General features: G+C 39.6%; 1 protein-coding gene and 1 pseudogene across 1 annotated transcript; both read right to left on the reverse strand.

Annotated features, from left to right (window-relative positions):
• Nucleotides 1–7,053: 7,053 nt before the first annotated feature.
• LOC148908470 (uncharacterized) lies at nucleotides 7,054–12,335 on the reverse strand (annotated as a pseudogene).
• Nucleotides 12,332–14,135, reverse strand: LOC148908471 (uncharacterized). The gene is made up of 3 exons (XM_089035215.1): nucleotides 12,954–14,135; nucleotides 12,723–12,837; nucleotides 12,332–12,517 (listed from the first exon to the last, which is right to left on the reverse strand). The coding sequence occupies exons 1-3, from the start codon at nucleotides 14,133–14,135 to the stop codon at nucleotides 12,381–12,383; spliced, it is 1,434 nt and encodes a 477-aa protein (XP_088891341.1). The 3' UTR covers nucleotides 12,332–12,380.
• Nucleotides 14,136–14,226: the final 91 nt, after the last annotated feature.

A 14,226-nucleotide genomic window follows, 5' to 3' on the forward strand; every position in this document is an offset into this window, starting at 1 on the left:
GAATTAAACTAAGCTTGTTGGATACTTTTTTTAATTTTAATAATAGCTGTTTAGCTACCTGGTCTGCAACTCCTCTTGTCCCTTTGAAAGCAGTTAGCAGATGGGCAATCATAGCTTCAAATGCAAATGATAAATGTGTCCACAGTGGACCCATAATATGAACTAGTTGTTCCAAATGAGATGTGGGCATTGATTGTTTCACTTCTTACACCTTGAATGTAATCATTGACGAGAAAACAAAGAAAAAGTTTAGAATTACAAAGCACCCATACTTGGCTTTCATCACACAGTGGTCATGATTATTCTCATTAGTGTAAACCGTTTTTGTTGAATGCTGTGATAAGTTTCTAAGAATTGAGGCTTATAGGGGACACAGGGGATTCAAGAGCTGTAGTTTCAACCAATATGGCCACCATGTGATAAAATACTAGAATCCATTTTATTTATGACTAACACTGATCCTCTAGGACTTTCGCTCTACCATCTCTTATTAATGAAAATAATTTTTATAATAATTATTGTTACTGGCAATTAAAAGTTTGAAAGTTTCATATAACATAGTACTGTTTCGTGAGGCAACAAAATGATTTAATAACAATTCCAGCAAATTCAATTTCATCTCTTGTTATTTCGCTCTTCAAGAATATCCATAGGGCAGAGGAGAATAAAGGCAAATGATGGAAGTATTCTGGATTTAATACTCCTTTCAGGACAGGAAGACCAAAGTACAGCAAGAAATGTTGAATCTCAGTAGCTGTGTTATGAATAAGAAAAGCAACCATGTCTTTAATTAGTACTTATACTGTATGCTAATTAATACTTCACCAAATTAAAAGAACATATTTTAAATTTTAACTTTTCCATCTTTTCAAGTTATCCAGAGTTCTAGGTTTTCTTTCCATGTCATGAGACACTGCAATTGACTCTATAAATACTTGTATTTACTTTCCTCTGTGAGGCGGAGACAGGTAGAAAGGCTTATCCTTATTACTTGAATTTATCAGTGCTGTTTACCATTTACCAGTACCTAGAGTAGTGAATATTTATGGCACACATATATTATTAATGATACCTTATTCTAATCAGTTAATTAATTATGAATGATTATGTTCATGCATGTGTTATACTTTTGCATTATTGTGCACGTGTGTACATTTACCTTGAAGAATGCAATGCATATAATCAATCGGACAACCATCAGGAATGCTCATATGATTCAGAAGTATAGAAAAACCTTTCAATCCAAATACCTGTTTTAAAATGAACATGTTGGTAATCAAAAGCCTAATGTGTAAAGAATATTGAATATTAAGTGATGATGCATATTAAAAAGTTTTCCAAATTATTGTAAAAGTGCAAGAATTAATTATTGACTTTACACTTCTTAATAAATTAAAAGATCTGTCATTTTTTATTTCAGTTTATTTAATCATTGCAATGATTTAATTTTTACTCACACTAGCACCACCAGCCTCAGCTACTAAAGCATGAAACCGAGTTTCTCTTGCTGTCCTTCTCTCATACTTTTCTGAGAAAGGGTAAACCCTTACATTCCCTCTTATTGGTAACCTCAATCCTGGGTGAAAACAAATCTGCACAAGAGTTGTAGTATTAATATTGTCCAAACAGCTAGACATGGCTACATGATATATTTTTGAACCTCATGAGAACTCCCACCCCTTTAATTACTACAGGTATTCTTAATATGCTCAGAAAAGGTCAGTTTATCATCTATGGTGACACCTAATAACTTAATAGTAGACGTAGAATCAATACATTTGTCCATTACATACATTAATATTCATTGTCTGTTCATGCATTTTGGTCCCATCAACATCGCTTGGTATTTACTGTGGTTGCACTTCAGTAAATTATCTTTGTACCAATAGGAGATTCTTTGACCATCCAATACGGTTTCCACGTCTTCAATGTTTTCTCCACACGTGTAGACCTGATGGTCATCAGCGTACATAGCTAGCTTGCCATTTTCTGATCTGAAAACAAGGTCATTTTGGAAAACGTTCCAAAATTTGAACCCTGTGGGTACTCTCTTTGTAGACTCTTTCCAATCATATCCCCTGTTATCATTCTGACCCTGTTTTTTCTTTCAAGAAAATAAGATGCCATAAACTGTAATTCCTTGTCAGAGAAGTCGTAACTCTTTAGTTTCGCAGCAGTAGTGATGGATGTAATGAGTCGAAAGCTACCTTTTGACAAGTCCGTTGATAGTAGACACACGGTCTTGCTACCATCCAGCATTGATCTCCTGTCTTCAGCTAATTTCAAAAGTTGTCTCACAACTGTTTGACTTTCGATAGGCAGTCAAGTTACTGTGCAGTCTTGGCTCCATGAATCTTCTCAAACACTTTGCCTACGGCACTAAGAACAGTAAGAGGTCTGTAATTACTTACATCTCTTGGATTATCCTTTTTGTACGCTGGAACCCATTCACCTTTTTTCCATTCTGCTGGCAATTGGTTTTCTTCAATACAATCATTGAACAGTGTTGACAATGATGCAGCCAAAGCTTCGTTCGCTAATTGAAGAATTTTATGCGGTATTTTGTCATGACCGTCCTTTTTGTTGGTTTTAATGTTCTTAAGGATATCTTGCACTTCAGCATTTCCAACCTTTATGAATTCAAACTTTGGACCATTAACCACTCTCTTGTTCTCTCGTATTTGTTGAACAGTTTTGTGATTGTACCATTGTTCTTCGGTGAGAGTAAGCACATGAGAATCACCTATTCCATTTGCGACATTCAAGAAGTGATTAGCAAAATGGTTAGCCACCATTGTCTGGTCTTTTGTGATGCTTCCATCGCTGTCCAGTATTATTGTATTCTTGTCATTAACATTTGTTTTGTCATCCAGGAACGGCTTGAAGACCTTATAAAAATTCCTTTGGATTATTATTTATATCATTTGTTTTATCTTTCCAAAATTGCTTGAGTGCTCTTTTTCTCAGTCGTGTTGCCGTATTCCTCCAGCTTTTCTTTAGTTGTAAGTTTTCTACTGTCGGATTCTTCGAGAATCTTTTAGATAACTTTCTTTTATTTCTGATGGCGTTTTTTCATTTTTGCATCATATATGGAACGTCCCTATATCTTATCAGTACCAGTACTTCCTTTTGATAAGACAGGAACTGTTATATTTTATCTCAAAATAACTGAATCGATGATTTAGAGGACTGAATTTGATGCGGTCAGTTACAGGAAGCCAGTGCAATTAGATTAGGACAGGAGAAATGTCATCATATTTATGAGTGTATGTAATCAGGCAAGCAGCGGCATTTTTTACAGATTGGAGTTTACAGATGAGATGACTGGGAAGACCAAAAAGAAGACAAATATGTTGGTCAATCTTGGATGTGACGAAAGCATGAATTAGGGTTTCAGCAGTTTTAGCAGACAGGAACGTTCTAATTTTAGCAATGTTGCGGAGATGGTAGAACGCAGACTTACAAACAGAATTAACATGAGGAACCATAGATAACGTAGAGTCGAAGATGACACCAATGTTCCTAGCTGATTCAGAGGGTTTAATCCTGTCGTCTCGAAAAAGCAAGTTTGGAAGAGATTTTTGTGGAATGTGTTTGGGGTATATTAAGAGGAATTCAGTTTTATCTTTGTTTAGTTTAAGTTTATTTATCGTCATCCATTGATCAATGTCAAGATGAGAATATGTGGACCGCATGGCACTAATGAAATACATGAAGATATAGAAATATAGATAAGTTATAGTGCTTGGGAACGAGGTTATTCCGGGCGACAGCGACATCTTTGCATCATAATTACCGCTACCTAACATGTATTTCATCCCGGCCTGCTCTCAGTCTGACCTCTAGCTCAGCTGGTAGAGCATCGGTAGTACAATTCCGAAGGTCGTGGGTTCGATTCCCAGCGAGGTCGGTAATTAATTTTTCCGAATTTAATTCCAAAGCTGTCGCCCGGAATAACCTCGTTCCCAAGCACTATAACTTATCTATATTTCTATATCTTATTGATCAATGTCAGTTAAGCAGTTCTCGATCTTAGTCATTGTTCGATTCATTGTTCAGCATCATCACTGCACGTAAAAGGTATGTAGAGTTGAGTATCATCAGCATACAGATGGTAAGACATGCTATGATTACACAGAATATCAGCCACAGGAGAGGTATAAAGAAGATACAGAATTGGACCAAGTACTGAACTGAGGAACACCACAATCCAAGTCAACCGAACCAGACGAGCCACCATCTAAGGAGACATACTGAGAACGGTCAGATAGATAAGACTCAAACCACTTGAGTACATTACCACAGATACCAAATTTAGACTTAAGTCGTTTTAAGAAGATACCATGGTTAACAGTGTCAAAGGCAGCAGACAGATCAAGGAGAAGAAGTACAACGCAATTTCGATTGTCAATGGCGTGTAGAATATCATTTTGAAGACGAACAAGAGCAGGTTCACAGCTATGGAGACATTTGTAGGCAGATTGGAAGGGTTCATGGAGATCATTTATTGTCAAGTAGGTGTTAAGTTGTGTAGCGACAATCTTTTCAGTCATCTTGGACACAGCTTTTAGATTTGAGATAGGACAATAATTTGCGAGAACTTCGTGATTAAGGGATGATTTCTTGAGAAGTGGTTTTATAACAGCAACTTTTAATGAAGGAGGAACAACCATTTTCAAGAGAGGAGTTAATAATCTTGCAGATGACAGGCAGTAAGGAACCATAATGACCAATTAAAAGACTTGAAGGAAGAAGATCTAAACAGCAGGATTTCGATGACAGCTTCTTTGTGATTAGTTGTAATTCATCACAGGTAGTTGGTTTGAAGGAATCTAAGCTACAGTTAAGTGTGGAATGGTCAATTTCAGAAAAACGATTTAGTTCAGAAACAAGAGAAGGCAGTTGATTGCGTATATTGAATATCTTGTTCTTGAAAAACTGTACAAAATTATTGGCAAGGACAGTAGGTGATGAAGATGACGGCAATAGTTTTTCAGGTGATCTATGAAGAAGACAATCTATTGTACGGAAAAGAGCTGTACTATCAGAACCAGCAACAGAGATTTATTTGGAATAGTAGTTCATTTTAGCTTCAAAGATCATATCTTTTATGACATTACACTGCTTAACATATATTTCCCGATCATTGGTGAGATGGGAACGACGCCAACGTCATTCTAGGTTGCGAAGTTTTGTTTTATTTTCTTTGATTTCATTAGTATACCAAGGTGCCCTAGGACGTTGAGAGATAAGTTTTGATCGTAGAGGAGCATGTTTGTCAAAGAGTGTAGATAAAACAGAGTCATATTGATCACAGAAATTAGTTAAATCAGTCGCAGGAGATTTAACTAATGGAGAATTCACAAGCTGAGAAAGAAACAAGTCTATCAAATGTATATCCACGGAGCGAAGTTTTCTGTATGATACGACTTAAGTAGATAACTGATTTGAATACAGAGAGCTTGCAGTGAACAGCATAATGATCTGATATGACAGGGTCATGTATTTGGATATATTTTACAGACACTTCATCAGAACGAGTTATGATAACATCAAGAACATGCTTGCTTTTATGGGTTGGCGTTGTATTATTAAGAACGGATAAATTGAAACAGTCTAACACATCAAAAAATCGCTTAGCATTACTATCTGTCGGATTTTCAATGTGAAAATTGAAGTCACCAGTGATAAGTAATTTACCAGGCAAGGTAATTATATGTTCCAGTAAAGTGGTAAGTTCAGTAAAAAGACGTAATTTAAACCATTGTTAGTTGAAAGCAAGTACTTGAACGAACAATTGTCTCCATGTATTCAAAGGACTTGAAAGATGAGGTCTTTAGGATTTCATTTTTAGAGTGTTTCTTAACAAGATACCAATACCACCACCAGTTCGGTTAAGACGAGGTTCATGTGAGAGCAGATAGCCAGCAGGACAAATGTCACGAGTAATATAGTAACAATTATAATCATTAGACTTTAAGCAAGTTTCAGTAATTGCCAAAATATCAATGTCTCTATCAATAACATAGTCTTTAATTTGAAGAGATTTGTTATTAATAGATCTTGCATTCAGAAGACAAAAATTAAGTAAGTTACTAGCTTGTGTTGCCGGCGGTTTGCTAACTAGTAAGTTGGCAGGTGACCATTGATAATTATTGACAGACTTTTTACCACCACGTTTGCTTCTGAAGCGAAAAATACCAAGCATTTTGAGTGTAGTAGAAAAATAGGAGGGAGAATGATGCAGTGAGTTGTGGCGTAGATTAAACAGCTCAGAACAATTATAAGCAGTCTTAGCCAAGCAGGGAATTTGAGTTTCTTGAAGTATGACAGGATGAGATCTGTCAAGCGGAAAATCGAGGTCATGTACATGTATTGTTCAACACAGGTCCAATGGATACAATGTGAATCATCTTAGAAACATAAAAAAAGTAAAAAATAAGAGTACTATTTTAAGCTAAGTCATTATAAGGTCATTCACTAATCACTTACTTTGGTGTACGTAGGTAGAATTGCTAATTGAAGGGTAGAATTGATTCGAAATGTTGGAAATGCCTAGTAGGCGTCGAGTAGCAAACTTAATACTTATTATCAAACTCATTAATAATTTAGGAGGAAAACACAAACGAAATCAAGACCGTGAAGAGTGTTGTAAATCTGATACAAAACTGTTCATTTGCATAAACTTGAAGTTGGATTTTCTTGGCCAAATTCACTTTAAGTTTGACAAATTTTAGTGAAACACAAAGGAACTAACCTAGACGTTTGATAAGTCATATACAGTATTCGTGTCCGTGTTGTATCAGATATACAATCACTCGGCTACGCCTCGTGGTTGTATATCTGATATGAATACTGTATATATTACTAAGAACACGTGTTATTGACTTTGATTGACTAAAGGGATCGAGTTACTTAATGATTAATGGATTGGTAAAAGGTTAACTAAAGTTAACAGGCTATGCATGGATTCTGGCGTAAAACCATCTGCTGGTTTGGAGGCATCAGCTGGCCTGGAATCAACTGCTGGTTGGAGCTTGAGTTAAGTGCAGATTACAAGACATTGCTGCATAGTTGTAGCTTTTGTGACGATGGCCGTGCGTTGTAACTAGGGAGGGAATTTTCATTCCTATTTCCAGATAAGGACATAATATGTCGGTTGGACAGGCCAGCATTGGACGACAGTGTGATAGCAGTGGCTCTCACACAGTGGTTAGTGTAGATTAGTGTTTGCGGCTCTGCTGAGGTCTTTCATCATCTCTCCGAGCTTGGTTACACCAAGGCATCATCGCTCAAACCAAACTTTCTCTTGTTCACCATTCCAAAAACGCTTCGGGAACTGAAAAAATGCTTCACATTCGGGATTTAATTTCTCCACATACAGGCAGAGAGCATGATATCCATCGTTTGGACGGTCGGTTTGGTAGATTCTTCCAAGCTTTTCAAAGCTTGCAGATCTGTCATCTAGCCCTCCCTGTCGTGTTTTTGTCTCAGGAAGAAACGCAAAACTGGACTTTTTTTATTTCTCTGCCCCTCTCGACCACGGCGACAGAAGTACAGCGTAATATGGAACCATACGTTGAATAGTAGGCCCTGAGGGATGTTGTTGTGATAGTCTTCGGTTGGTTATGTCTCGATTTATTTGTTTTATCTTGACTCTATACTACATGTATTGATCAGTACGCGAACTGATATATATCTGGCGTACATGTGTATATATATACGATTACAATCATGTGATTAACTATAACGTAACTAGTTAAACAAAGATGCATTGTCACACAATATCACATAATGTTACATCCTCCTCTCAACGAACTACAAGTCAAACTTTGTTGTTGGTTTGACAACCCGTCCATATCTAGTTGTGTAGTTTGAGGGCGTGTCCATGCCACTAGTACTTTGTGGTACTTCGTCATCTGCTGGTGGCTTTGGTGGTGTATCTTGCTTTTGTACTGCTGTATCCGGTCGCAAGTCAGACCTTGTTCTGCGATATACAGTTTCATTATCATGCCTTTTCACAAGGTACGACCTTGGTTCTCTAGCTTGTTGCTGTACTACTGCTGGCTCCCATGTCTTCCATCTGTGATCATACATGCGCACTGGTTGCCCACCATATAAGGGTTGTTGTACTCTTCCAGTGGTACGGTTATAGTATTTACTCTGCTGTTCTTGTCGGTCAAGTAGACTCTCTCTGATCTGGTCCCTATCATTTCCAGTCTGGAATGCTCTTTGTGCAGCTGGTAAAGTGGTCTTGAACTTTCGACTGTTAAGAAGTTCTGCTGGTGACTTGAGGTTATTGTTGACTGGTGTTGTCCTGTACGAAAGGATCCCCAAGTATGGGTCCTCACCTCGCTCGTCACACTTCTTCAGGATGTTTTTTATGGTTTGCACCATTCTCTCAGCAAAACCGTTTGACTGTGGGTACAAAGGTGAGCTTGTCACATGATCTATACCATATGTTGCTGTAAACGAACTGAATTCTCTGCAGTTGTACTGCGGTCCGTTGTCAGTTATAAGGCGTGATGGAATACCATGCTCTGCGAATGTACTCTTCAGGTGGCTGATGACGGCTGCTGAGGTAGTACCTGTGAGGTAACGTATGACTGGGAACTTGCTGTATTGGTCAGCCACTAGTAGGTAGTGCTTACCTTTGTACTCAAACATGTCAGAACTGAGTGTTTCCCATGGTCGGCTGGGTGTATCAGCTTGCAAGATTGGTTCTCTTTGGTTCTTTTTTTGATATCTCTGACATGGTTCACATTGTTCAACTATTTGCGTTATATCTTTCGTTATTCCAGGCCAGAATACACATGATCGTGCTCTGAGAAGGCACTTTTCGATGCCTAGGTGGCCTTGGTGGAGGGCGCGTAAGATGTCAGCACGTAGCTTGGGTGGGACGATGATTCGGTCTTGCTTAAGGAGGATACCATCTTCGATAGTAAGCTCTTCTCGAAAATTCCAATAGTCTAGTAGAGCTGCTGGACAATTACCTTTCTGATCAGGCCATCCTCTAAACACGGTTTCTCTGAGAAGCGACATGGTAGAATCCCTGGCTGTCTCTTCTCTGATCTGTTTAAGTTTTGTAGGCGAGGCAGGTAGGGTCTTTGTGATGCAGTGGACATCTATTCTTGGTAGTTCTCCAATGGTTGGCCCTGTTTGTGGAGTGATTCTCGAGAGGGCGTCTGCAATGGGGACATTAGCTCCTTTAACGTATGTAACTGTGACGTCATACTTCAATGCGCGGAGCACCAATCGTTGTAGCCTCGGGGGGCAGCTAGCGAGTTTCTTTTTGAAGATTGACTCAAGAGGTTTGTGGTCAGTTTCTATCTTGCAGTGCTTCCCATATATAAAATAATGAAATCTTTCTAGGCCCCATACCACGCCTAGCGTCTCTCTCTCAATGTTACTGTAGTTTGATTCTGTATCTGTGAGTGCTTTCGATGCGTAGCATACTGGTTGGCCATTTTGTAGGAGGACTGCGCCTAGTCCCTTCTGCGACGCATCTGTTTGAATAGTTGTCTCAGCATTCTTGTCGAAGTACCGGAGTATTGGAGCTGATGCGATTTCTTTCTTGACATCCTGGAAGGCTTTATCCTGTTCTGTATCCCAAACAAAAGCTGTTTCAGCTTTGGTCAGTTCTCTTAGTGGTGCTGTGATTGTCGCTAGACGGCTGGAGTACCTTGTCAAGTAATTAACAAGGCCCAAGAAGCTCTGTAAATCCTTGATGCTTTGCGGTGGTTGCATGTTCAATATGGCTGATATTTTCTTTGTATCTGGCTTAATCCCTTCAGGTGTCCATGTGTGTCCAAAAAAACTCACTTCTTTGCATTTGACTTGCACTTTGTCTTTATTGAACTTTATGCCCTTCTCTCTTGCGCGGCACATTAATTTGGCTAAGTTGTCGTCATGTTCTTTCTCTGTTTTGCCATACACGAAGTTGTCGTCGGCGATGCCTGTAACACCTTGCAGGCCTTCTAGGGATGAGTCGAGTTCCTTTTGGAAAATGTCTTGCGATACGTTTAGTCCAAATGGCATTCGCGTGAATCGATACCGGCCGAATGGGGTGTTAAACGTGGTGAGCAGCGAGCTCTCTTTGTCAAGAGGCACATGCCAGTAGCCCTTCGTGGCATCAACAATACTAAAGAATTTAGCATTATGTAGTTGGCTTACTACATCGTCTATCGTCCTAGAGTGGTAGTGCTCTCGCTTTACCCATTTGTTGAGGTCCCTGGGGTCCAGGCACACTCTTAGCTTTGTTATCTCACCCTTGTCGTTGACTGTCTCGTTCAGGACTACACTGTTGACCCAGTCTGTAGGCTCATTTACTGCTTCTATAACTCCAAGTTCCTCCATGTTGTCAAGTTCGGCTTTGAAACGTTCGCGTAAATGTATAGGTACTGCTCTAGGAGGGTGAACGACCGGCTCTGCTCTTGTGTCCAAGGTGATGTGGTATGGCTTCATTTCAAAGGTACCAATACCTTCAAAACGGTCTTTGTATTCATGTATGAGTCTCTCTTTGGTTAGAGGACGGTTGTCTTGCAACTTTCCTTTTTGCTTGTTGAATGTTTCAATGCTGCAGTTGATTGTAACGAGTCCAAGTTGTTCGCACGTGTTGCATGCAAGCATGGCAGGCCCTTGTACATCTGTTACAGTAAAGGGTACCTTCGTAGTATTCCCATTGTAGTGTACGTACAGTTCACATGTACCGATACAACGGATTTCCTGTCCACCATACGCGGTCAGAATATGTGGTGGCCCGAGTACTTTATCTTTCGGTAAAGCGATTATCTTGTCGAAGTCTGTTTTAGACATAACATTGGTCTCTGCGCCCGTATCAAGTTTACATGATAACCTTGTCATTTTCTTGTGGAATGGCCTTGTTGTGACGTTAACGGTTGTAATCACTTTGTTGCGACTTGAACTCTGTAACCCGTCGACTTCAAGCGATCCCATAAAGAATCTTTTAAAATCTTCTTCACAGTGTTCAGGACTTGGTTCCTCGTTTATTTCGTGTACTTGTCTGCGCTTGTTACACATCTTACTGAAATGTCCTCGTCTGTGGCAGTAATGACATTCGACACCGCTGGCGGGGCATTTCCGGTTTGCTGTGTGCTGTTCATTCCCGCAACGGTGACATGTGGACTTGGTCGTCGATTTAGTTTCTTTATTCGTAGGGTACTGTTCATACTTGCGTTGATTTTGCGTTTGTCGCTGTGGACCCTTTAGAGCATTTACTTCATGGCTTGCGTTGCTCATCGCGACAAGTTGTTCACGTGTTGCTTCTTCGGTTCGTGCGATTTCCCTCGCTCTCTGGAACGTCAATGAATTTCCCTCTGCAATGCATTTCTTTCTAACAGTCTCATAGCCAGTGCCAAAAACTAGAGTGTCTCTCAGCATTTCATCTCGTAGTTCGACGGGAAATCCACAACTTTGTACGATGAGTTGTGCTTCTGTCAGAAAGACGTCTAGCGGTCTGCCGTTTTGTCTCACATTACGTAAATTAAATCTGTTCAAGATATGGTTTGCTTGTGGCTTAACATGATCCTCAAATCTCTTCCAATATCCATTTATGTCCTTGTGCTCTTCCTCGTCCAATGTCCAAGTGTTGTATAGATCTAGTCCATAGTCTCCTGACCATAACAGTAGGTAGTTAATCCTTTGCTCTTTAGTTTTGCCCTTCAATGGCCAATCAAACATGAGTTCGCATTTCTGTTTAAAACGCTTGAAACGGTTATATAAATCTGGTCCAGACGACCAATCCATCTTTGGGGCTTCGAAACCTGAAAGATCTCCCATTCTCGTACTGGATTTGCTGAACAATACGATGTATATACTAATGAATACGATGATGCGTGGCGGCGACTTGAAAATTGACCTCGGTGTTATTGTTGTGTAATCCCCGGGTGTAATCTCTCGAAGACTTGGCTTTACAAATAGGTTCTTCGAAGTAAGTTAACTGATCCCGGTTCTGACATCCATGTGATAGTCTTCGGTTGGTTATGTCTCGATTTATTTGTTTTATCTTGACTCTATACTACATGTATTGATCAGTACGCGAACTGATATATATCTGGCGTACATGTGTATATATATACGATTACAATCATGTGATTAACTATAACGTAACTAGTTAAACAAAGATGCATTGTCACACTATCACATAATGTTACAGTTGTTGGACTTATAGCTTGGCTTTCTTTTAGACGGCGAAGGTCTTCTGGCTCAATGGCAGGTTTGTGTTGAACATTTGACTCGCCTTTCTTTTTCATGCTTTTAAGTTTAGCATCAAGGATTTGGTTTGACTGCTTGAAGGCAGGATCAGTGGCAAGTGATCAGTATGAAAACTTTTTTTATGGGGTGGGTTGTTGAGAAGCGCTCTATGCCATTCCTGAACATGTATAGTTTTCTCCGTCCTTATTTCTAGTTTCGGCGTAGAAACTTTTTAGGTTGTAGTTGAGCTCCTGTTTGCTCATGTTTGCTATTTCTTCTTCAATTCCTTTTGAGGAAGCCCATTCTGAATTAAGAGTATAAACAAATTGCACGATTATTCGCTGAAAAGTTTTTTTTGTAAATATTTGATTTGCACGTGTGAATTCACAGCAAGTCACCCACTGCGTAACATGTTAATCAAAATTGCAAATTTTGTGACATTATCCATAAAATAGCCAGTTTTATCAATTAAAAAACATGAAAAACGTTATTCTGAATGAAACCAATACCTTTAAATACCGGTACAGCGTATGCTGTGGCATATTTAGTTGATTTTGCTTGGCTTTCATCAACTATGTTGTCAAGGTCTTTCTCACTGTAAACGGCGAAGCGTGATGTTTTTGGCTATAATAATAATAATAACAACTTTATTTAATGAGGGTAGCACTAAATAGTGTACTACACTAATAAACTTTTGGATATTGTTTTTGGATTTCTTCCTTTACATTTCCGGTTTTCACCTCGTTCACTCTTTCGACGAAGTGGAGTGAGTCAATTGCAGGGCGACCCAGTAGAGGTTCTTTGAGGCCGTCGATCACATAGACTTCAGTCGCCGCCGATTTCCCATCCATTGTTGTGACCTGTGTTTTTACTACTCCTCTAACAGAGAGCGGTGAATGTCCTGGGCCAAATAACTTGCGGTTAGATCTACTAAGTGGTTTCAATCGTGCATTGTTGTAAACTCTCTCGGGTATGACGGTGACGTCAGCTCCAGTATCGAGTTTAAATGTCACGTCCGTGTCTCCGATGGAGAGTTTCACGTGCCATTTCGAGTCGGTGTTCTCTTGTGATCGTACTTCTCCAAGAAATTTTCCGGTTTTGCTATCACTGCTATAACTATCGCTGTCTTGTTCAACGGCACTGACACTATTTGCTTTGCAAACAGAAGCATAATGTCCGATCTTCTGACAGTGATAACATTTGTTTGATAAGGCAGAACAATCTTGGCGCCGGTGCGGCGGTGATCTCCCACAGCGATAACAGAATTTATCAGAGCTCTTAGGTTTTGGTTGGGGATTTCCTTGCGTGCTTGAGTGTTCCACATTCGATCGACGGTATGAGTTTTGCTTTTTGTTATGAATAGTAGCCACTCTCACATCTGTAGACTCCCCGGCTTTAAGCGTTTGTTGTTGTTCCTTGATCAATTCCGATGCTTTGACCTTCTTGATTGTTTGATCGAGCGTCAAGGATTCGTCACTCATCAGTTTCTCGGACAAAGCATCGTTTCGAATTCCAACAACTAATCTGTCTCTAAAAAGCTCATCTTTTAGGTCGCCATAATTGCACGATTCTGCTAACTTGTGTAGATCTTCTATGAAGTCAATAGCTGACTCGGTTTCTAGTTGACAGCGGCGGTTGAATTTAGCTCGTTCGTAGATAACGTTGGTTTTTCCGATGAAATGATCGTTGAAGCATTTCACCATGTTCTTGTAGGTTACGTCTTTTGCACCAAGAGGAAAGTTTTTTGAGATTTCGTGAGCGTTGCCTCCCATGGCGTAAATTAACGTACTAACCTGGACTGCATCTCCTTTAGTATGTAACTCTGAAGCGATACGGTAGAAGTCAAAACGTTCGATCCAAGTTTTCCACGCTTTCGGTCTCTTTGACTCGAGTTTCTCAGGTAGAGGGATGTGGCTGGCCATTGGGGCTTGTGTCGGTCCTCTCGATTATTGTCTGTCTCCTTACTGGTTCCGAAGATAATTTACAATTTATATCCCGCTCCTGACACCATGT

Source organism: Actinia tenebrosa, unplaced genomic scaffold (assembly GCF_029948245.1).
Source record: "Actinia tenebrosa isolate PJP-AT-01 unplaced genomic scaffold, QUT_ActTen_1.0 PGA_scaffold3__52_contigs__length_22856419, whole genome shotgun sequence".
NCBI lineage: Eukaryota > Metazoa > Cnidaria > Anthozoa > Actiniaria > Actiniidae > Actinia > Actinia tenebrosa.